This window comes from Pocillopora damicornis, chromosome 1 (assembly GCF_964200805.1).
Source record: "Pocillopora damicornis chromosome 1, jaPocDami1.2, whole genome shotgun sequence".
Lineage (NCBI taxonomy): Eukaryota > Metazoa > Cnidaria > Anthozoa > Scleractinia > Pocilloporidae > Pocillopora > Pocillopora damicornis.
In genome coordinates this window covers 33,577,856-33,601,999 of record NC_142670.1, presented here as the reverse complement: position 1 = coordinate 33,601,999, position 24,144 = coordinate 33,577,856, and the positions used below count along the sequence as shown (strand labels likewise).

At 35.7% G+C, this 24,144-nt stretch overlaps 2 protein-coding genes across 2 annotated transcripts; one reads left to right on the top strand and one right to left on the bottom strand.

Annotated features, from left to right (window-relative positions):
* Positions 1-1,292: 1,292 nt before the first annotated feature.
* On the top strand, positions 1,293-21,137 carry LOC149053418 (DNA repair protein Ku80-like). Its single transcript, XM_089201803.1, has 28 exons — positions 1,293-1,583; positions 1,995-2,127; positions 2,851-2,964; positions 3,479-3,530; positions 3,824-3,940; positions 4,280-4,297; positions 4,990-5,038; positions 5,389-5,508; positions 6,201-6,306; positions 6,980-7,044; positions 7,153-7,270; positions 7,919-8,069; positions 8,797-8,906; positions 9,797-9,859; positions 10,275-10,412; positions 10,709-10,799; positions 13,018-13,078; positions 13,886-13,961; positions 14,111-14,178; positions 14,594-14,654; positions 15,285-15,352; positions 15,952-16,051; positions 16,293-16,365; positions 16,903-17,015; positions 17,390-17,486; positions 17,808-17,875; positions 18,446-18,523; positions 19,204-21,137. The coding sequence occupies exons 2-28, from the start codon at positions 2,113-2,115 to the stop codon at positions 19,219-19,221; spliced, it is 2,208 nt and encodes a 735-aa protein (XP_089057929.1). The 5' UTR covers positions 1,293-1,583; positions 1,995-2,112; the 3' UTR covers positions 19,222-21,137.
* LOC113673073 (bifunctional peptidase and arginyl-hydroxylase JMJD5) lies at positions 20,131-24,141 on the bottom strand. Its single transcript, XM_027189428.2, has 4 exons — positions 23,487-24,141; positions 22,133-22,324; positions 21,839-21,971; positions 20,131-20,933 (listed from the first exon to the last, which is right to left on the bottom strand). The coding sequence occupies exons 1-4, from the start codon at positions 23,982-23,984 to the stop codon at positions 20,404-20,406; spliced, it is 1,353 nt and encodes a 450-aa protein (XP_027045229.2). The 5' UTR covers positions 23,985-24,141; the 3' UTR covers positions 20,131-20,403.
* Between the last annotated feature and the right edge of the window lie 3 nt (positions 24,142-24,144).

Here is a 24,144-nt window from a genome sequence, read left to right as displayed (position 1 = left end):
CGCCAGGTGAATATTGATGAAGTATGCAGTCAAACACCAGTGTTAAATAAGAAGACTCCCGGCCGAAGAGGAAGACCCGAAAACGAAGACTTCATTGGTCTTCAACGCTCCTAGAAAGATTAAAACCGGAGCTGGATATCTCCGGCGAGAAACCATAACAAGATCATGTTTAATAAAGGGGTCTTCGTTTCCGGCTCTTCGTTTTCGGGGCGTAAGTCTTTGTTTTCGTGGGTCTTCGTTTTCGCTACAACCCTTACACGATAATTACATCGCAAGAGTGAGTGTTGTGAACTTGACCTTCTTATCTCATATTATGACAAAAAAGGTGTTGCAATCGATCATTTTGAGCAAGACACCCACCTCTCTTTCAGATACGTTTTACTTGTCAAGACTTTCAAGATTATCAAAAGATAATGTGAAGACAAATAGAAACGTGAAAGATGTCAGGGAAATTTTACACAAGTCCTTGCTCTGTGTTTATTTAACTTGGTAAGCCTGAACATTACGAACAATAAATGACAAATGTAACCCACTTTTATTCGATTTTTCCTAATTCTCTTTTCCTCTGCCGCCAAAAACTCCCACGAAGGTGTCACTAGTTGCGGTTTAGTAACGGAACGCAATCTTAGTTAAAGTTTTGCGTGACAACATCAAATAACAGCTGGACCAAAATACATTACCATGCTGCTAGCTACGCCTGGCCTTACCGGTTTTTTTCTTTTTATAGAATACCCTAGGGTTTCCGCCTAAATATAGATGATTGCGGTCTGTTTTTAGCTCTACTTGATGGAAATAACCTTTTCTCCAAAAAAAAAAAACAAAAAAATTCCCACGAATGTTAAATGACCCCAGGCAATTTGAAATAAGAACACGTACGCAAGACTGTTTTGAGGACAAAAAAAAACCTCCATCAATGGCAAATGAAATATTTTCTTAAGAGCTTGCTTCTGTTACAGTCTCGCAAAGACAGCCTAAAAATCTCGTAAAACGCTGATTAGACGATGAAAATTGCTATTAATTTATAGTAAAAAAATAATAAAACAACTTATAAAATAAGTATCTCAGTTTGTGCAAATTTTTGTGGTTTTCGCGCAATAATGATATAATCTTTTGCGGCATTCTTTGGAATGCCGCACGCCACGCCCCCTAAACAGAAAGCCTATGTGTGGCTGCCAATGAGACTTCATATTATGCTTTGCAGTTCTTGCGCAGTTCAGGGTCTTATCAAAGGATACCTCTGGATTTCCGGTTTACCATGACTAAATATAGGCTGCTCTGTTTTTGCTGCGGTTGCTTTATTTTAAAAAAATAACTCATGATGAGAAAGAAATATTTTATATTCAAAACACTTTTGAACAAGAACTAGATTTCAAGTTCTTCCTCCTTTTCGGCAAAGTCCGTCGCGTGAATCCAAAAAGATAACAGCGAAAAAAAGTTGATGTCAACGCGCCTCGCAGAACTTCGGGAGTGAGGAAGTCCTGCTCGTGGTCCGAACAAGAACGGACAAAATCCTTCTTGGAACAGACACGGACTGAATAACTTAAAAAGAAAGTTTCTCTGGATCTCAGAACGTGGAGGAAAAGGTAACTTAACAACAAAAATGTATCTCGTTTTCTTGTCATTCTATACCAGTCTCAGAAGCATACAATATTGAAAACATGGAAAATTCTCGTGCACATGTTACGAATGCAAAAGTTTGTTCGTAGGCACTTGAAGTTTGGTTGTTATAAAGAATGAAGAAATTCAGTTGCAATCGACGGAGCCCGGCAAAGCTACAAACTGTCCCGGATGTTTTCTACAGAATAAACATCTCTACCTAGGGGTGCTAAATTGATTTAATTAAAAATTAATTATTCAGTTCTTCATTTATTCATTTTTATTGTCCAGCACTTTCTTTATTTCTCTCACTTTTGAAATTTTGCTGGTCGTTTCTCGGTTAATTGTTATGCGATGAAAACACATGTTGGAAGACTTAAAAATTCATTCTTGTCTAGATCCCTTATGGAGCAAATTAAAGCATTTTTCACGGGGGATGCCACGGGGTAACTCGATTTGGCGGGAAAATATACCAGGCAAGTTCAGACCGGATCATGTGACGTCAACATTTACAAAATGGCGGCTGCGAAGGTTGGTAGCTTTGTTTTCTTAGCTCGAAATTTTCTATTTTTAAGGCTCTCTTTGCGTTTCACCCATCGAGTGAGCGCCTAAATCCCTGAAAATATAAGTTCCAATCGATCTTTCACTCTGTTTCAATTAAATCGGAAACCTGTGTGGGTTAGTTCCCTTTACGCGCAGAACTTCTGTTACTTTATAAGAGAGATAACCTGGTTTCCATAGTTGGGATTCATTGTGAGGTTATCGAGGGTATGACTATGTGTAGAACACCACGCAGACCATCTTAGCTGCTGCAAAGAAACGCATGATCGGGGCGATGAGGATCTTCTGATCTGGATTGCAATAGATTCCTTTTGATTCTCGCGATCAGTCGTTCGACTCGTTGGTGAACTTCTGAACATGTTTCATTTGCACTCAGATTCCCTGTATTTTCATTTGATTTGACTGAAGTACATGTCCACTTCATGAAAGAAATGCAGAATTTATGTGATAGTCATTTCTTGTTTTTCCTATCAATGGGTGGATCTTTTTCTTCACTCACGATACCTTAAACTCCAAATTACTCTCTTGAAATTCCCAAGAAAGTTAAAGAGAAATACTCCAATATTACCCTACACCATTCTGAAAAGAATCCTTAGTCCCGAAGGTGATCTACTATTTTTGATTCATGCAGCATTAGTATGAGTTTCGAAAGAGTCACAAAGAATAATTCTTTATTTTATGTGTGTCACTAAGGATGCTGTTGTTATTATTTTGGATGTGGGCCCTTCGATGTGTCAGGCCGCCCCTGGCCATTCCACCTCACTTGAGATATCAGTCAAGGCTGTCAACATGATTGTACAAAGAAAGGTACGTATTAATTTATGCTTTACGTATCGTCCATTAGTTGTTGTCAGTATTCTTTGTGGACACTGATGGTCTTTGCACCAACTTTAAGCAGCCCTTTTCTCTAAAGCACTCCAAATTACAACCGTTTTGGTGGCCATGGCAAGTGAAAAATATATTTGACAACCAAGATTTCAACTTAAAATAGATAACCAACTGACAAAAAAAAAATTGAAAAGTCTATCGATGTTTGGTTGAACTATTAAACGTACAAACCTTGGTAATGCAACATGAAGTTTCCTTCCAATGGTATGATGATTTTTTTATTACTATGGCGACCATTTTACAGCTGAAGCTTGTGAAAAGGCAACTTTTTGAAAAAGGGAACTTGGAGCCCTTTCTTACAAAAGGTACCTGAGATACATGTATTTACTCAGTTGGCATGTTCAAGAACTGAGGCAAATGATCCATACTATGCAAAATATTTCAAGTGATTTTCCACTGAAAGCAAAGTCCTTACAGTTATTTTTCATTTCAGATGTTTGCAAATACAAAAGATGAATTTGCTTTAGTTCTGTTTGGTACTGAAGGTATGTGCATGTTGCAGTTCAATTTCTTGATTTCTTAAAGTTTGCTTTCTGGAACTTTCAAATGATTGATCTGCCATTTTTTCATTTACATGCATGAATTTATGAGACAGAAGGTTCTGTGCATGAGGATTGTTATTGTAATTATCATTGTCATCATCATTATTATTACTATTGTTTTTGTTATTATTTGTAAAAAAACACAGCCTGTATAACTGGGCCATTACTTTTGGATGGTTACGATAATTCATAATGACAATGATTTGAGATTGATATTAAATATTATTTGTTCACAGGAACATCAAACCAATTGAATGAAAGTGATGGGGAATATGAGAATATCACTGTGGCTCGCAGACTTGGTTTGCCTGATTTAGAACTGCTTCGTTTTATCCATGATCAGATAACCCCTGGTAAGTGACATTTTTGTGAGTTTTAGTTTGATATGATTTCTTTTTATTTGGAACCAACACAGTGACCAGCTCCCAGTTGGCTTATTAGCTCAGTTGGTAGAGCACTGCACCGGTATCGTAGAGGTCATTGGTTCAAATCCCGTACAGGCCTGAATTTTTTTTTTCAGGCCTTCTTTTCACTATTGCTTAAGTTGTGTTCATTACTGCAAAGATCGCTTTCATAATCAAGTTTGATTTCTCCTTGAGGTATAAGTAGAAATGCCTTTTTAAGTGAGTTTTGTCTGTAAATTATATAAGATGTTTCAATTTACACTTACAGTAAGTGTGCTTCTATTGCAGGTAATGTTGAAACAGACTGTATCCTTGCAAACTGACAAAATATTGTTGCTATTTCTGCATTTCTAATGTTTTACATGACATGTAGATCTACTGTATAGTTGATCAAACAAATCCACACCACTTTAATTGTTTGTGTGATTTGTTGCAAGGCAGGAAACAGAAACAAACTTTTTAAATAATTTCTGTGTCATTGTGAAAAGAATGTAGGTGACACAGGCAGGTGTTGTTCTTGTGCAATTGTTTTGTTCTGACCACATTTGAATGTCATCTGTGATATATTAGTTAAACAGGCAATTGTAGCATGAAATCAATTTTTTTTAACTGATAAATTATGGTATTAGAAGTTATTTTTATAATACAGTAATTGTATCACTCAGTCAGAATGTAGAATGTTTACTATGATTGGTCAATTTACATGTAGCAGGCGGTATTTCACTGTGCAGCCTGTTTACTTCAAATTGTTGTTTGAATTGAAACTTTCCTCCTCTATCTAAACCTAGAGATGTAATAAATTTAATAATTTACTAACCTCATTTTCACAGTCCACTGTAAGTTACAGAACCTTGTTTTTCCCACTTGGATTTATTGCTGCACACTTGGTGCTTGCAGCAAGGATCTCAAACTTGGTCAGTAATAGGTATATAATATTTAGTATAGATTTCATGCGGAACTTTTTCAATGTTAAATGTTTGACCTTAACTTTTGTATAGTCATTGATGCCATCGTGGTTGGTGTGGATTTGTTGCGAGAACAGACAGTGTAAGAATTAGAAAGAATCAAAAATGTTATTTCTGCTTTGACATCTTAACCCTTTAACTCCCATGAGTGACCAATGCAGAATTTCTCCTTACAATATCAGTACAATATCAAGCAGACAAGTATTGAGAATAAACTAAGAAAAATCTTAATTAGGGGATTACCAGTTGATCCAATACTAAATTCTCCAAACTAACATCACAAGAACTATATGACAGACAGTAAGGAGAATTACTAATGAGATCTTGGGAGTTAAAGGGTTAAGAAAAGATATGATGAAAAGAAAAGATACAAAATGATCCAAATTTTCTGAATTACATTTTAAAGGAAGATAATTTAATTTTTCCTTTCAGAGGAAAGAAGTGTGAAAAAAAGATATATTTTTTCAGTGACCTTGGTTCACCATTTGGAAACGATCAGCTGGAGACCATCACAGAAGGCCTCAAAAGCTTGCAAGTCCACTTGACATTAATGTGAGCATGAAACTGTTGCTTACAACCTAACATTGCATGATAAATGTACCAGATGCTTGTTTTTAATCACTAATTTGCAATGGTGGAATTAAAGATGGCATAGTTGTACAGTATTGTTCAAAAGTATGTTCATTAACTTGACAAACCCTCAAAACTTGATAATTTCTCAATTCTAGAAAACTTGGATATGAAAATTTGCATGTGTGCAATATGTCTGTTTAAAGAGGAGCCATGTGTCAATTAAAGGCTTTGTCAACTGCAGATCAAGATCCTTGAAAAGTTTATTTGAGCATCTTGATCCTTGATTCTAGATTCTCGATAGTTTCTAATCCTCAATTCTCAATTCTTGATTCTTGGTAGTTTTGAGAATCGAGGATTGAGTTACAGGTCAAGACTATCAACTTTCTTTTAACCAGTAATATACAAACAAGTGAAAAGGATGTTTATAATAAACATTTTGGTCATCTCTCATGGCAAAAGTTTGTCTCCACAAATGTAAAATCCCTGTCAGTGTGTCCTCTTTGCTGCATGAAAATTGTGTGACCTCTGTTAGTGCATAACAAATACAAGCAGACAGGATGACACTGAGGTAGAATGGGTTTTATCGACAGAAGAAAATAAAGAAACTATAATTTGGATTTGAATTCTCTGATTAATAAATGAATTTATCTACATGCACATGCACTTTTCAGAGGACCTGATCTTTATGATGATGAAGACGAGAGAACTTGTGCCACAGATGAAAGTGGACCTTCAACTTCAGTTCCAGATCACAGAAAAGAAAGAACACCACAGCAGGTTTAAACCATTTCATACCTAACATCTGAATATAAATTCTCCACTCTCTGTCTTTCATCTCTAATAATTTAAGCTTTGAGAATTTGGTGTTAAATCAAACAAATCCCACAGTTAATATTTTTCTATCTTGCCATAGAATAAAGTTCATTAATTTAAAAAAAAAAAAAAATGTTACCATCATCGTTTTGCTAGAAAACATAGCAATATTGTGAAGAGGTTTTCCTTTTTGATCATTTCTTGGAGTGAATGAATTGAAATTTTTCTGATTGTACAATGAACTTGTAGGGTTATTTTCAACAATACAGATTTGAAATAAAATTACTCATAGATAATTTAAAATCTTTAATAGAATGGTATGCAATTGCTATTTATTACTGATGTACAGGGTATTACGTAAATCGTGGCAATGTCCATTTTACAGTTGCGTGCTTAGTTGCCAAGGCTTTAAACAAGAGTGAGGCTAAGGGTGACCTTATTATGAAAGATAAGTTGCTTCTTTCAAATGTAAGTTATGTTGTTATCATGCTAAACAGATACTGGTCTCTACCATAACAAGGTCACGTTTAGCCTCACTCCAAATCAAAAGCTTGGCAACTAACTACAAGACTGTAAATTTAAATGGCCCAATAATTTACTAATATATATATACTGTGCCTTATTTTTCTCCATGCAGGTGGCAGGGGAAAACTGTATGAGACAAATGTTGGAGGCTTTAGATGGCGAGACATATTCCTTTAGGTATTATTACACCATAATAATTTTTTTAAGGTTAATGCAGAGCTATGATATATCATATGATTGTGCTAGATAATGAAAAATAATTTTTTTTAAAATTTTTTTTTTAAGTCATGTTCTACCGATGCTGAGCTTTTTCCAGACAAGATCAATCAAACAAACCACTGTGTTTAGAGGACCTCTGGAGATTGGCTCTCAGCTGAAAATAAATGTTTATGGGTACAATAGGGTAAAGAAAAGATATTTTATTATTGTTATTTTTTTTAATGACAATTTATCAATGTGACCAGCATTTAGCTATGATTAGCAGGCTCTTCTGGCTAACAGGTAATACAAAAAGTACAGCATTATGTGGAATGTTGACAGTACTCTACATCACCACTGAAAGTTTGAATTTTCAAGCAGTTTTGTATCATTTGTTTTCCATCAGTCCTTAATGGATTTTTAGGGATTGTTTTCCCCCATACTGCAGGACATGTACCTCATCTCACCCTATCCTGTTTTTTCTCATTGCACTTATCCAATCAGTGTTTACAGGTGTCTGGAATTGTTGTTACTCATGCACTGTATGTTGGGCAAATGAGTTTTGCACCTAATACCCCAGACACCTGCCTGCTATTGAAGCAAAGCAGCTGGTTTAATCTGCAATTGAAGAGATGCAAGGAGAGAAGCCTTAAACTCGTGTCAAATTTTCTTGCATTCCCTGTGAAACATGGTGAGATTATTTGACCAAGCGTAAAAAAGTCATGCAGGGCTTTGATCCGTTCTCTTTATCCTCAGTCAATTGACCCATCAGTAGATTTCAACATGATGAATTGAAAATGCTACAACTGTATTTTTGTCCTAGAATAACTTTAGCTCTTTGAATTATCTGAAGGTAAGGGAGGAGAAGTTACCACCCTGGAAGAAGTTGTCAGCTGTTTCTCAAATGTCTCCTAACCCTGACACAATGGAAGTACAAATGCAACGGTCATATCACTTGATTGATGAAGATGATACTGAAGTTGACAAAGAAAATGTAGCCCAAGGTATAACTCTGACACAAATGTTTTTTTTTTTTTTAATACCTGCCTATAAATCCTTGCAGTGGCACTAGGAGGGGTGGGAGGGGCTTTTTTTATGAGGGGTGCATGATTTAGTATTAGAGGTTTCAGTGAGAGCCTAAAACTGAGATGAAATTCACCATCTCTGTCAAGCAGAATCTCTGCTTACTTTCTCTAGGCTCAACAACATGAGAATAAAAATCCAACCATAAGTAGCCCATTTCTTTGAAGTTTTTTGCTCAGCCTACTTCAGAATGTATGGGAACATTTGTGAGGGTGAGATTGTGACTTTTTTTGGTGGGGAAATTTTTTTTTTTTTTAATTTTTACTCAATGCTGATCCTAAAATTTTAGTTGTGGTACTTGTTCTCAAATTGAAAATACCAAAATACCAAATAAAAGCACTTCCTACAACTAGTTCAGCAAAGGAATCCTCTGCCTATCAGAAAACATTGGCTGCTTCTTTAAGGGGGGCATCTGCAGTGTTCTAGTGAAAATTGGAGGGGAGGTATTCAAAGGATAGTTTAATTCAAAGGGGAGGGGGGGGGTTGAAATTTGAAGATCAATAACAACATGTATTTAATTACTTCTTTAAGCAGAGTGTTTTTTTTTTGTTTGTTTTTTTTACCAGGAGCTTCATGTCCTCTTCAACTTTTTGATCATAAGTGCTATTAATATAAATAATCATTTACTTTACTTATGTTATCAAATAGGGTACAGGTATGGAAAGACGTTGGTTCCCTTGACCAAGATTGACAAAGACAGCATGAAACTTCCCACAGAAAGATGTTTATCCTTACTCTGTTTCACTTCCAATGAAAATGTTAGTGCTGATGATTGAATTAAGAACCATGTTGGGAGAAGTCAACTTGAATGAACAAACAACTAATCTAAAAAGGAAATGTACTAATCTGATCGTAAAATAGAAATTTAAAAAGTAACAACCATTTCATATACCTGTAATTGCAATTTCTCTCTTGATATCTTTATCTATGGGATATCTTGTATTTTAACACTGAGAATATCAATCTTTCATATAAAATAATGTCAAAATGGGGATATGCTCTAAGATATCAACAGAATGATTTTTGCGGCTCTGTATACTTTCCTTTATTTCTTCATTTCTTATGGATGTACTCTATTTCCTGGATTAAGTGCCTGGGGGCTTATTTAAAAATTTTGACTGAAAGGGGTGGGGTCCCTGATGGGCAGGAGGGCTCTTGATCAAGGAGGGTGCTGATTGTTCTCCTGAGCTGATTCTGCTGTAGTTGAAGCTTAAAAAAGTTATAGATAAAGTTGCAATGGAAACAGGTTTTCCATTTATCCCTACTATTAAGAAAATGAGGGAGATAGGGGGGTGGTTATTTTATGGGCGCAGTTGAGAGAAGGTGCTTATTAGAGCATGGGAACTTAACCCTTTAACTCCCAAGATCTCATTAGTAATTCTCCTCACTGTCTGCCATGCAATTCTTATGATGTCAATTTGGAGAATTTGGTATTGGATCAATTCATAATCCCCTAATTGATATTTTATTTTATTCTCATTGCTTCTGTGCTTAATATTGTATCGAGATTGTAAGGAGAAATTTTCTCTTGGTCACTAATGGGAGGTAAAGGGTTAATCGAGGAGATACCATATGACTGAATGTACATGTATGAGGGTACGGTGTATGTTAGTAGCAGTATATAATAACGTAACATGCAATTCCACAGGTCCAGAGATATCAGTATGTTGGAGATAATGTAATAGCCTTTGTTCCACAGCCAGGTGATCAGGTAATTAAACCTTAAGACTTCATGAAATAAAAAAAATCCAAAGTATGCTATACTATGCAGATTTTAATAAGAATCTACTATGATTGTATTAAAAGCTAATGATCCTTTGATTTCCATCCATTATCTGCATGAAAGTTTGTGATGACTGATCTGCCATATTTAACAATCATTTGGCCATTTAAAAAGGAAAAAAAATAATTTTGGGCACAGAACTCTGATGAAATTTGAGATCTTGAGAGATGAAGATTAATTATTGTGAGATTCATCAAAATTTTTATTCTTTGGGGTATTTACATGTATATGATGAAACCTTCATTGTCATTAGCAGCTACTCTCAACATCCAATTATCCAGTTAGTACCCTAATTAACATGTAAATTACCAATTCAATAATGATATATATATTTTGTATTTAGCATGCTGCAGTTGCACTCTCAGCGCTGATAAATGGCATGTATGAGCTGAACACTGTTGCAATTGTAAGATATTGCAGAGTGAAAAATGCTCCACCCAAGCTGGGCTTCTTGGCCCCACACATTAAACAGGACTATGAGGTAGATGTCTTTTTCCTTTTAATGCTCAGTGGGCCAAGTTGTATCTATTGTGGTTGCTATGGAAAGTTAAAAAAAAATGTTAAAGAAATTTAACTGCACCTGGAATTTCTATTCCACTGCCTCATAGGGTGAAGAAATGTTGCAATCCTCATTAGTAATACATGTATGGTGGTTACTGCCTGAGATATGCATAAAAACAATATTGTAGTGAAGCACCACAAACTCTTGTTTGATACCAGTGTTGTGACATGATTTAAGTTGATTATTTTCTTTTTTTTGCTTGGATTTTACTCCAGTGCCTCCTTTTCACAGCTTTGCCATTTTTAGAAGATCTACGTCAGTTTGCCTTTGCGCCCCTTGATGCTAACAAGAAATGGGAACCATCTGGCAAGTGCATGCTTTCATAAATTTGATGAATATAAATTAAATCGGCAACATTAGGCATTGTTAATAAAATTAATGATCAAAAATGGTTTTATACGTGTACATGTACATCCATACTTTGAATGCAATTATGTGATAAATCTCTAGTTTGGCAATCGTGATTAACCCTAATACACCCTAACATCAGTATGCAAACTCTCCACACAATGCTCTATACATTTCCTAAAGTGCTGACAAGGAGAATTTGTTTCACAATCAAGAGCTTTTTAAGTTGGTGATCATTTCCTTTACTCTCGTAACCTAAATGTGGAATTCTGGGATGATATTTTAAGGAGAAATTAGGTGCTAATCAATCTTTAGGGTTATATGATGAAAGGGTTTTGTAGCTAAAAATGAAAACCTATCACCTGATGGTCTTGTTTTTAGGTTAGTGATGATTGATACAAGTAATAACTTGCAGTGGTGAAATTTAAAAAAATCCATGTTTGACTTAACCCTTTAACTCCCAGGAGTGATTAACATGTTACTTCTCCTTATGATATCCATACCTTATCCAGCAAAGAGATATTGAGAATTCTCAAACTTATCAGGTACAGTTTGTTATCTTGATCTAACACCAAATTCTAATAACTAAGTTACAGGGAAATGTGTTGCAGGTAGAGGGGAGAATTAACAATCAGATCTTGGGAGTAAACATTTTTGTGATATTGTTCTCATAACATTGTTACCCATAGGAACAAATGTGACCCTCCACGGGAAAACGGACACTAACGCTTTTCCGTAAAACGGTCTCGAAAAACGGTTGTAAACGGATAGTAAACGGTTAACTCGAGCGTTTAAACGGATGCCATAACCGCTTAAACGGATGGCAAAAAATTTAAACGGTTGACCAAAGTCCAAAAACGGATAGCTTAGGCCTTCAAACGGTTGACCAAAAATAAAAACGGATAGCACGAAACGTTAAACGGTTGACCAAAGTTCAAAAACGGATGGCTCACACTGTTAAACGGTTGACCAAAAATAAAAACGGTCAGCCCGAAACGTTAAACAGTTGACCAAAGTCCAAAAACGGATAGCTTAAACCGAGAAACGGTTGACCAAAATCGACAAACGATGAGCTTAAAATTAATGTTTAACGGCTGTGGTTGAGCCGGCGAGATCTTCTGCGGAAAAACTTTCAGAGTGACAACGGATAATTATCCTTTAAAGCGAAAATATTGAGCATGATAATTTGAAAAGTAATAACTAGCATATACTTGCGCATTTTATTTCTGGGTTAATTACTGCCGCTTTCGTGTGACATTCATGAAATAAGCGCAATTTACTGAGAATAGTTTCGCTGCCGAATATCCTGAACGGCTACCGCGAGAAACTCATAATCTTCTCCTTTGTTTATTCTTATTAGTACTGAAAATGAACTCCATTTCTTCCTGTTCGGAAGTTTCGCGAAACAAATTTGCATATGTAATGCCGCCACCTTGTCTGAAGCCGAGACCTTTCAAGGTCAAATAACGCAATGAAGTTCCATTGCAAATAAAAGGTCGTATCGGTGTCACGCACCAAGCGGGGCCGTTAAAATGATTGTCAATAAAACCAAGAATGATGAATCAAGATGATATAAACAGAAAGAGAGCAGCCGATTTAACTTGTTTGTCAAAGGATGCGACGGAAACTCGCTTACTATGATCACGCAAAAGATAAAACCAAAATAAGATATGGTCTTTCTGTATTTCAAGAACCGGCGAGTATCGAGCGAACGTAAGATTGATACTTCGAACTGCCTATTACAGAATGTTAGGCAAACAGTCCAAAGCTTTCCGTGGAACTTTAAACGGATAGCTTTTTTTTTTTAAACGGGTAAGCAAACCGTTTTAATGCTTTTGCTAGAGCGTCGAACGGATGCAAATTTTTTTAAACGGATGCAAATTTTTTTAAACGGATGAGCAAACCGCTTAAACGTTTTGGCAAAAGCGTTAAACGGATGCAAATTTTTTTAAACGGATGAGCAAACCGCTTAAACGTTTTAGCTAAAGCGTTAAACGGATGCAAATTTTTTTAAAGGGATAAGCAAACCGTTTAAACGCTTTCATGAACCGTTTAAACGGATATAAACGGATAGTAAACGGTTTTGCAGCTTAAACGGAAAAGCGTTAGTGTCTGTTTTCCCGTGGAGGGTCACAAATGTTTAATCAAGCTTTTGTATTTCATTTTGCTTTTTTAGGAGAGCAACAAGATGCTGTGGATAATCTCATCACTGCAATGGATTTAACAGATGCTCAACGGTGAGTTATCTTCAGTTGGTACAAAATGGTTTAGGTATTATAATAGCTTATTTGAAGTTTATCTGACTGCACTGTATTTCTTAAGTGACCATTCTTTTTGAAGTTGATGTGTCAAACCCCACACTGTCTTCATCTTGTGGCACTTAACCCTTTACACCCTGACATCAGTATGCATATTCTCCACACTGTTCTTTATACATTTCCCAAGCTGCTGACAAGGAGAATTTGTTATCCAATCAAAAGATTCCTTCCTTAGTGACCATTTCCTTTATTCTCATGACCTTAATGTGTGATTCAGGAGTGATAATGTTGGGAGAAATTAGATGCTAATCGCTCTTAGGGTTTAAAGGGTTAACTGACTGTCCATTATTGATTGTGATGATATGAAAGATTATTTTGATGAGAAATCAATGAAATATATTGTTGGGAATGTAGATGATAATATGTGGTAACTTTTAAACACTGAAAGGAATTTAACCCTTTAACTCCCAAGATCAAATTAGTTATTCTCCAAACTTATCGTCACACATTTCCTTGTAAGTTAGACAGGAGAATTTAATTCTATATCAAGAGATAACTGATTTGCTTCTCTGTTCTTGCAACATGTTTGCAAGAGAACATACCAGTTAGTCACTTCTAGGAGGTAAAGGGTTAACTCATTCCTTTATCAAATGTACCTTTCCTATAAAACCTGTAAAGATATACAGTTACACTGACTGAACAATTAATTGTTCAATAGATATATACCAGTAATTTCTAGGGCTTCTTATTTTAATTGATAAGTAATCTCTTTTTCCTTTGCTTAAGTGATGAGGATGGGCAGGCCACAGAGGCACTTAAATGTAGCAGAACTTTCAACCCTGCTCGACAAAGAGTTTTCCAGGTATTCTAGAGGGGTACAAAATTGTATAGTTTGATTCATATGTTTTTTTTATCACTACATTTATCCCATTAAGTGATGTTACCATTCTTTTCCTCTTCCTTGTTATAAAATAATAACCTAATTTCTTGTGTTCAAATCATACATTTCAGTGCATTCAACATCGTGCTCTTAACCCAGATGATCCATCATTGCCAGATTTAGATCCTGTGATTGCAAGGTACTGAATGGTTTTATTGTATCCTTTGAAGTCCTGAACCCTTTTCACTCTAACATCAGTATGCATATTCTCCATACTGTTCTCTATACATTTCCTAAGGTGCTGACAAGGAGAATTTGCTTAACAATCAAGAGTTCCTTTCGTTGGTGATCATTTCCTTTCCTCTCAGGGCTTAAATGCTTGATTTAGCTGTGATATTGTAAGGAGAGATAAGATGCCTACAGTCACTGTGGGTGGGTGAATACATACAAACTGAATGACTTAAGTTTTCAGAAAGATGGTTGGACTTACATTCTGTTTAACCAGGGGGCTTTCTAAAGAGGAGGGGCATACAGTGTCTCCTGAGTTTTGCATTCTGAGAGGAACAGGAAGGAATTCTTCTTTTGATGTGTGAAATTAATCTATTCCTGTGCAGTTATTTGGAGCCAAGCACAGAGTTCAAAGCAAGATGTGCTCCTGAGTGTATGAAAATTAAGGTGAGAAACTCTTTGGTAGAACTTGGCAGTGATGTACAAATTTTAGTGGAGTTTGCAGAGCATAGCCCATAATTATACAAAATAGTAGTAACCCATGAAGCCGAAAAAATTTGGATGTATGACCATACGACTGTACAACTGTACAACCATACGACTGTACAAGGTGCTACTTTTAACATGTGTGGTCAACTGTACCGTGGACACGCCAATGCCACGGCTTTGTTCAGAATCCAGTGGTCAGTGCACTGGGCTCTGAGTCAGACAACCCAAGTTCTAGTCCTGGCCGGGGCAAGGCGTTGTACCCTTGAGAAGTGCAGAAAAAAAAAAAAAGCAAGCTGTTACTTACATTTTGTAAACTATATGTATGTAGATGTATCTTGCAACTTTATTTCTGTAGTAGTTGATGCTGAACAATCTAAGTACTATCAGTAATTGTGGAGTTCAAAAGGGATAGGAAATCTCTTTTATGATTCAGTTTCTTATTTTTTGGGGAGGAAGGGGTGGGGGTGTGCAAGGCTTGAACAAAAGGTACTAACAGAAAAATTATTTTTAAGTGAATTGTTCAATAACTTATTTTACATCAGTTTAAATGAAAATTTTGTTTATGTTGCTGTTTTTTTTGCTCTAAAGGATATGTTCCGCCTTGAAAAAATTGAAAAAAAGAAAGAGTACACAGCTGAACACATATTCAAACCAATGTAGGTTTAAATATCTTGTCATCAATGACTGATATGTTTGTAATGTTTCAGTGAACTTTTACTTAATTCTTGTTTTGTATGATTATGTACACATCAATGTGTTGTTAGTTTGATCTATTTTTATTAATTATTATGTCAGAGCTCATTTCAGCTGAGTACCCTTAACCTTAATCCTGCCAGGATGTTATTAGTGCAGTAATTCTCCTAACTGTTGGCTATATAATTATTTTGGTGTTAGTTTGGAGAATTTGGTATTGGATCATTTAAAAAACCCCTAGTTGATGTTTTTCTTTATTCTCATCACTTGTCTGTTTGATATTGAACTGATATTGTAAGGAGAAAATATGTCTTGGTCACTCATGGGAGTTTAAGGGTTAACAACCATGCAAGACCATAGTAATCAGAATGGCTGAGAAGAACAAAGAGGAAAAAAATCACAAGGTGTCAGTAGGATTCAAAAATATAAATATGCTTAAGATTTGGAAAAAAAGAAACTGACAAAGTTGGGCTGGTTAAAGGTATACATTTGATTGGTTGTTAAGGCAGTGTTTTTGATGTTCAGCTGACAATTGATTGCACTATGCATTATTTGACCTCAGTGTAGACAAGCCAAATGGAGAACCGTCAACCAGCAGAACAAATGCTTTTGATGAAACTGACTTCAGTATGGCAAGTTTGGCAAGAGGGTCGATCACTAAGGTATGATAATGCCATCTTCTTGTTTTGATGCTGTACGTGTGTTTAGTTTAAATGCATGATAGATGAGACTGGCACTCATTAGTGAGCAGACAGAGTCCTCTACTGCAGTAAACTCTGACTTCAACTTCCACAAGCGAACTGCCCTGTTGCACATTTCACAACTCCAAAAATTAAAATACATAAATACTTTAATAATATGTAAGCTGTGCAACTTTGTATCTGATAAGTATTGCTTGTTCAGGTTGGAACAGTTGATCCAGTGGGAGACTTCCGTACTCTCATCACCAGACGGGATGAAGACAGGTTTGATGAAGGTAGAGACTGCATTTTTTCAGTACCTATGAACTTTCAACATCTAAGATCAGACTTTCTAGAAAATCTCCTCTTGCTTGTTCACACTCTTTCAATGAACTGGACAATGATTATTGTTATATAATTGCATTAATTATCACTTTTCTCAACATTGTTGAAAATACAAACAAGAATTTTGTTCACAGTTTATTCAGATATCTAAACTTAACTCTTAACTCCTAGTATCTAATGATCAATACTCCCCTCCAGCTGTTACACGTTTCCTTTTAAACTAGTTATGAGAATTTGGTGTTAGATCAGGATAACAATTTCTACCAGTGACAACTTTGAGTATTCTCATTACCTGTTTGCTGGATACTGTTCAGATATTTTTGGGAGAAGTCACAAGTTAATCACTTCTGATTAACATGAAAATGGAAGTGAAAGCTTTGCCTTGTTAATATTACCATTACAGTCACTTGGACAATGATTGTTGATGTTCAAGACAGAAATATATTTATTAATTAGGATTTAACATTGTACGTTTTCCAACAATGCAGCTGCCAAACAAATGAGAGAGTGTATTGTGCAGCTGGTGTTAGATGCATTTGGAGATCAGTTTTATTCAAAGGCCCTTCAGTGTGTAAATGTGCTGAGAGAGGAGGCTATCAAGGTAAAAAAAGCACTGAAGAAATTCAATATTTTACATTTTGCAAAAAAGAAATCACCAGTTTTGCATGTGCAGTGCACAATGGAAATGTTTTTCAAATAAGCTAAATTGGATTGGGGCACACTGTTATTTTCACACATTTTCAAGGGGATTCCCTGATCAGCCTCACAGTGATGGGCTTCCACCCCAATATATTGTATCAATATTAGCGTAACCTTAAGGTACTCCTTCTCTCTGCCCAATAATAATGTGCCACCGTAAGTGCAATCTTTTGGGGCCCCTACAAATTTTGTTCCTACCAGTCAGCTGTCTACTGATGATACTACTTTGGTTAGCTCTCATTTACCTCACCCCTAAGTATGTTTGGATTTTTTCAGGCTGGGGAATCTTTGATGTTTAACACATTTCTGCAAGAGTTGAAAGAGAAGATCGTCAATAAATTAGGCCATAGATTTTGGCTTCTGATGGTGAAAAGTAAGAAAGGAGATGCTTACTACATACTAAATAGAAGAATTACATTTATTGTTCAGTCAAAACAGTTCATATAATTGTTAGTGTTAAAATGTTCAGCCTTGCAGCATAATCTTAATATATATATTATATAAGAGTCTCCTTATGGGTGGAACTTTAAAATTTTACCTAGGCTCTAAGGTTCTTAAAACCCCAACTCCATCTCTAGCAAAAAACCCAGCTTTGAGAGAAGCTTTTGCTGTGTTTACCATTTTGAGATTTGGGGCTTACTGATGCCCATAGTTTACAATTATGATAATTTCAGTATTTTCTTTTGTTTTATAGAGGAAGTAACCTTAATTAGTCAAACTGAATCTCCAGATAGTAATGTCACAGACAATCAAGCTAAAGAGGTAAGCTATCATAGAGTGTACAGTGTAGTCATGTACATTTAAATTAATCTATTTAATAGGGAGAGTTAAAAAATGCGACAAGACATTAACCTTTTAACTCCCAGAAGTGATTAACATAAAACTTCTCCTTACAGCATCCATACATTCTTCAGCAAACAGGTAATGAGAATATTCAAACTTATCAGATAGAAGCTGCTCTCTTGATCTAGCACCAAGTTCTTGTAACTAATTTACCAGGAAATGTGTAGTAGCTAGAGGGGAGAATTAACAATCAGATCTTGGGAGTTAAATGGTTAAGATTCCTTACAGGAGAAGTGGCCAGCCAAGCTTTTTCCATTTTCCCACTGTTTTATGCTTGCCTACCTTTTTTGGTACCCTCACCAAACAATGGCCCAGCATAAGCTAAGAATGACTGACTGTTTAACCAGCCTTTGATCGTTTGCTTTGCTGTGAGTTCCATTATTGCCATGCTTATCAATTCTCTCTCAGTCTAGGTTATAATTGATATCTGGTTCAGTTCTTCAGATAAACATCAGCAGATATTAACTTGAAAATGTTTTTTGCTAACAGTTTTTAGAAGGTCATGATGGTGCTGTTGAAAAGGAAGAACGTCCAGCCAATGATTATACAGACGATGCTGAGGATCTTGTAAGTTAATGACTATTTCCATTACCCTCACTAAAATCTTATACTGTATCAAAGGATTTTACCATTATTTATTATATACTCAACAAAATATCACGTTTCTGATTGGTCAATGATGAATGCATAAATAGGTTATAGAGTGCAATAGAGGTTATAGAGTGCAATACGGAGAAGTTGCCATGGAAACACCGGGGAAGCGCCAAATTTGAACACCAAATTATAAAAAAATCGAGAATATAATAAATAAAAAATTGTATGAACCTGCTCGTGCATTTCGTGATTTATGGTCACTCGTGATGTTTTGAAAGTTCTCAAATTGCACTCGCCTACGGCTCGTACAATTTTGAGAACTTTCAAAACATCACTCGTGCCCATAAATCACAAAATGCACTCGCGTTCATACGATTTCCTATACTTATTATCAATAATGTAACGTTTTCTTTAAAATTTGTAGTTTACTTCCTAAGAAATGAAGGTTCAAATATTACAGTGTTGCAGTTCAGTTTTAAACCAAGTTGTAAAGAAATGCCCCAGCTGGGAACATATTGTTTATCACTTTCTAGTGGCAGTGTACATGTATCTTAACAGGAAAGTGAAGCTAGTGATGTTTGTGGGATTTTATGAATACTGTCCTCTGCCAAAAACAGTCTTGTTTATCTTTGTCTGTCATTGTGTTCCTTTAGCTTGAGCTGATGGAATGAGATTGATCCAGAAGAAGATTGTGCTGCTTGGAGTGGTGAGTTTCCTGGGAATGGATCAATAATTCAAAACTCACATGTTTGTTAAAACACTGTTCAGGACTTGACTGTTTGGATGAATTTATGGTGGAATGACAAAAGACAGCTGGAAAGTGTTTTCATGAGTATGGTTGGCTGTATACCCTCAACCTTAACCAGTTTCTTCTCAAATATACCTTAATGAAGAGAACTGCCATTATATACAAGGAAAGACAAGCTCTTCCTGCCAACATGAATACTCTCTGTTATTGTATTTTAACCCTTTAACTCCAGATCAAATTTGTAATTCTCCATACAATTCTTATAATGTTAGTTCAGAGAATTTAGTGTTGGTTCAACTTATTATGCCCAAATTGACATTTTTCTTTATTCTCATCACTTATCTGGTTGATATTGTATTGATATTGTAAGGAGAAATTCTGTCATAATCACTCATGGGAGTTCAAGGGTTAAGAGGCTGGAGACTGACTGTTAAAGGAAAGACATTTGGGTGAACATACATGTAGTTGTTATTTAAAGTTAGGTTTTTACTGCTGAAAGCAGATCAAAAAGATTTACATGAAATATTAAGAAAGATGTATAATTATTGAAGAACCTTTAGTGTCAGGTGGATGGAAGTGCACTTATTTATCTATCAGTGTAAATCTTTTTGTAAAAAAAAATTATGGTCCAATTTAAGTCTCATGTTGCATTGTATTTAGTCTTTGTATTTGCCTGAGTCTTCTGCCACTTTAAAGTTTAAAAAGATAGTTGTAGAATATTAATCACACGTGAATGGTTTTGTTTCTCATTAAAACACTTGTGTTAAAGTGAATTGTGTAATTCTCATTCAGGTAAAAACATCGAAACTTTAAAACAACGAACACATTGCAGACTTTCAGCAGTTTTTATTCTTGCCAGGTCTTATCCCTGGATGAGTAAGCACAAGGAGGTGGAATTAAGCTTTTACTCAGTGAAAGCATGGACTGTATGAAATAACAATAGCTTAAGGCTGGGAAGTACCCACTGGGCACAGAAATCTTATTGCACAGTCTGTATATAGAATATTTTACATCTGAAGAGACTGACAGTTGAAGCAGAAGCTAGATTATCTGTTTTTCGTGACTCTCTTTGTTAACTTACAGTTAGATAATTTAACAACATCAATTAAAGTTCTTCGTGTGATCCTGTGTCTTCATTTAAGCTGTTTTCTTCTTCCTCTTTTACCACAGGCCCATGAGGAGGATCAAGTAAACGGGCCACTTTCTTAAGATTTTCTTTTGTAATAGTTAAGATGTCCTGTTTTGTCAAGAATCCTTTTCTCTCAGTATCCAAAAGCTGATGAAAAATTTTAAAAGGTTCTTCACTTAGTTTGTCTTTATCATGGTCCCCCTCTCTGTCTTCTTGTTGCTGCCATAGATCAAGAAATGTATATTTTGTTAAAACATCTTCATTTCTTTCCTTCATGGTTGATAGTATGCTATAACGCAGAACCTCCACGTTCATGTAACCCATTTCAATAAGCCTGTCTCCCTTTTTATATGTCCAGTGTACTTTCAACTCACTTAGTGGTGTGTATTCAAAATGTTCTCTGTCACAACCTTTGGGTTCAAAAGGTGCCCCCACCAGGGGTCCTGATGTGAAGAGAATTGTTGCTGAGATGGTTCTGTTATATGACCGCACCTGATGTATGTATTCTACAAGGAGAAAAAAGTTGAAAAGAATTAGGTATATATGGTTCCTAATTTTTTTGCAAGTATATACTGGGAATGAAATTGCAAAATTCAGATTTTAAATGAGTGCTCATTAATATTTATCAAAATATTACCATGCAATAAGTGTAACAAATCACTCATTTAAAAAGAAGGAAAGAAAAAAAAGATGTAGTTAAATCTTAAAAAGTGAGTTGGTAATAATTTTCAAGTGCTAAGAGGTTGTTCTGCACAAACCACATGAATTGTATATAAATGATTATTATGCAGCACAGAAGCTTGTTTAAAGTTTCACTCACTGTCCCATTTTTTTAAATTAAAATTTCTAAGGATGGTTTACATTACTGATTTGTGTCAGTGGCACTTTTGTTTTTTTATTTTCTTGTAAACCTTGAGTTTATGCTTCATCCTTCTAACTGGATGCTGTATTTATTCCAGGGAAGTAGTTATTGGTAATTTTGCATGATCCTTTTACCAAGTTTAGGCAAGCTAAGGGTGGTCATGGTTTGAGGGAGGCCTATGATGACATGACAAGATAATTATGGTTTTATCAACTAAGTTGTTAAAGTACATTGGTCACAGTAGAGAGTTTCATAGCTGACATTTCAAACATTAGCCATATGTCAGAGCATTAACCCTTCACTCAGATGACAGACTAATGCTCAACACATCAGCTTTGAAACTCTACACCAATTTTCAGCATCAACTCTGCTGATAAAATCAAAATTATCTCATTAGACTCCCTCAGTAATGCAGCACCACAGTTTCTTCAGCAACTTACCCCTTTTATAATAAGTAAAATACAGTACTACAGGATGGTTCCTTCATGCACAGAAATCAAACTTCCTGCAGTAATTGGTAACCCTTGACACCCAACCTAATGGCTTTACCTGCTGGAATGTAAATACAGTCCCCTGGCAAGAGTGTTGCATAGGTCCATGGTACATTAGCCACATTAGGATGTTCAAACAAGTTAATCCTGTTTGGGTCAATTTCTGAAAACCCTGATCCTGAATGTTGATTCTGAAAGTTATAGAAAAACACTTTGAGTATATGGTGGAAAATTAAAGAAGCCCTGAAAAAAATAACCACCTTTTTCTACTCTTTTGGACTAAAATGAATACAAAGTGTAAAACAACATTTTAAACTCTACCATTTCTCTAAGCTTTTATTTATATATTTACCTTCTCTAGGAAGTACAAATCTGTATAGTATTTTTTCTCCATCATGATAAAATCCTTGCGCCCAGTTACCAAGCAATGCAAGTTATGATCTGCATCATAATGAATGACTGATCGCGTTCCTCCTGAACTCATCCAGAAATTGGTTTCATGGACATAATCAAGAAATGTGCCACAAAGCAAACAGGTTGGAACCTGAGTTCAAGGAAGTTTTAGAGAAATATAAGTTGACAATATATATACTGGTTTTTTTTCTTGAATAAGCACTACACCCTAATAAGTACCCTGCCCTGAAAAAGTGCCCTCCCCATGAGGCAATAATGTCAAAAAAGAACCCCTCTCAAATAAGTGCCCCCCTCTTCCCTTAGTTTCTTAAATAGTAGGGATACTAGGAAAACCTGTTTCCATTGCCACTTTATTCAAAATGTTTTAAGCTCCAACTAGAGTGGAATCTGTCTAGGAGTATAATAGGTGCTCCCTTGATTAAGTTCCCTCCCTCAAACAAGTGCCCCTCCTTTAAGCTGAAAATGTAAAAAAGCATCTAAGAGCTTGTTTGAGGAAATACAATACATTTTTTATTATAAATGTTTGAAAGTTTGTTAAATTCTTTTATAAATACTTCCTTGTAACTTAATCAATAAATCCCCTGGTAGAGGTGGGTAACAAGTAACTTCTACAATAACTTGAGTTAACCCTTTAACTCCCAAGATCTAATTGTTAATTCTCCCCTCTAACCGCTACACATTTCCTTATAAATTAGTTATGAGAACTTGGTTCCAGATCAAGATAGCAGCTTCTACCTGATAAGTTTGAATATTCTCTTTACCTGTTTGCTGACTAATGTATTGTCGAGAGAAGTTTTATGTTATTCACTTCTGGGAGTTAAAAGGTTAGATCAATTCATCACTATGCAAGTAAGAAGCAATGGACAACGTTATCAGCTGGGTATTTTCTTAACTTAATATCAGACCAAATTCTCAGACCGAATTTACCAGGAAGCGTGCAACAGTTATATTAAACGTGCAGTTAGATCTTTCAGGAATTAAAATTTAACCAACAATAACCTAATTGGACCGATCACTTCAACAAACACATGAACTATCTATAACTTGAAGTAGTGTCTTTTGAATCTTTTGTATACTTTTTTTGAACTGCACTTTCGGTAGAATACCGGATGGACGGTTTTTCATCCAATATAAATTTTCAGATTTACACGTAATCGACTCCGTTAGAGCAATAAAAAGATTAATTTTCTCACCATCAAGGGCGCGAGAAGCAAACAATAGATAGTTAACAACCTGTGAACTTCTTTAAACCAACATTTTTGTTTACCTCTACTTCTGGTTGGTTACCTTACCTGAACATCTCGTCTCATCGGATCAGGCAAAACTGTAACAATATACATATCTTCTTCCTCGTACCGAGAGAGAAACTCCGCAATAGTCATCCTTCTAGGAGGATGAGAACGATTTTCTTGTTTTAACTCAATGAGGACATCTAGGTCTCCATATTTGTCTTTTAAATAATCATCCGTCCACGTAAATAAAGCGGGTGATTCGCCGATTCCCTGTCGAAACACCAATGGAATACCTTTACCAACATGTTTCTCCCAAAACAAATCACCTCGAAGAACGTCAAAGTACTCTTTGACGGGTCCATCAGGAACACGCTGATAGCCCAAAGGTTGAAGATGCCCCGTAGGAAACTGTTCATTTTGAGAGATACCAATGGTTGGAGGAAACTGGATCGGAGAAGGAACACTGCTCGCGGTCGAAGTTTTCAGGAAAGCGAACGTGACAAAGGAAATTGCCATCGATAATTTTCGAATGAGAAAGTTCCTATTAAAATTCAACATGATCACTGAAGGACTTGAACTGCTTTCTTTCCTCTATACAACTTACTTTAGCACCTGCATGATCTGACACTTATTAGTCCGCAGAAGTCTGGAATTGTAAAGGAGTTAAACAATGAATTTTGTATTTTTTCATGTAGTTTTAATTGAAACTGGACCCAGA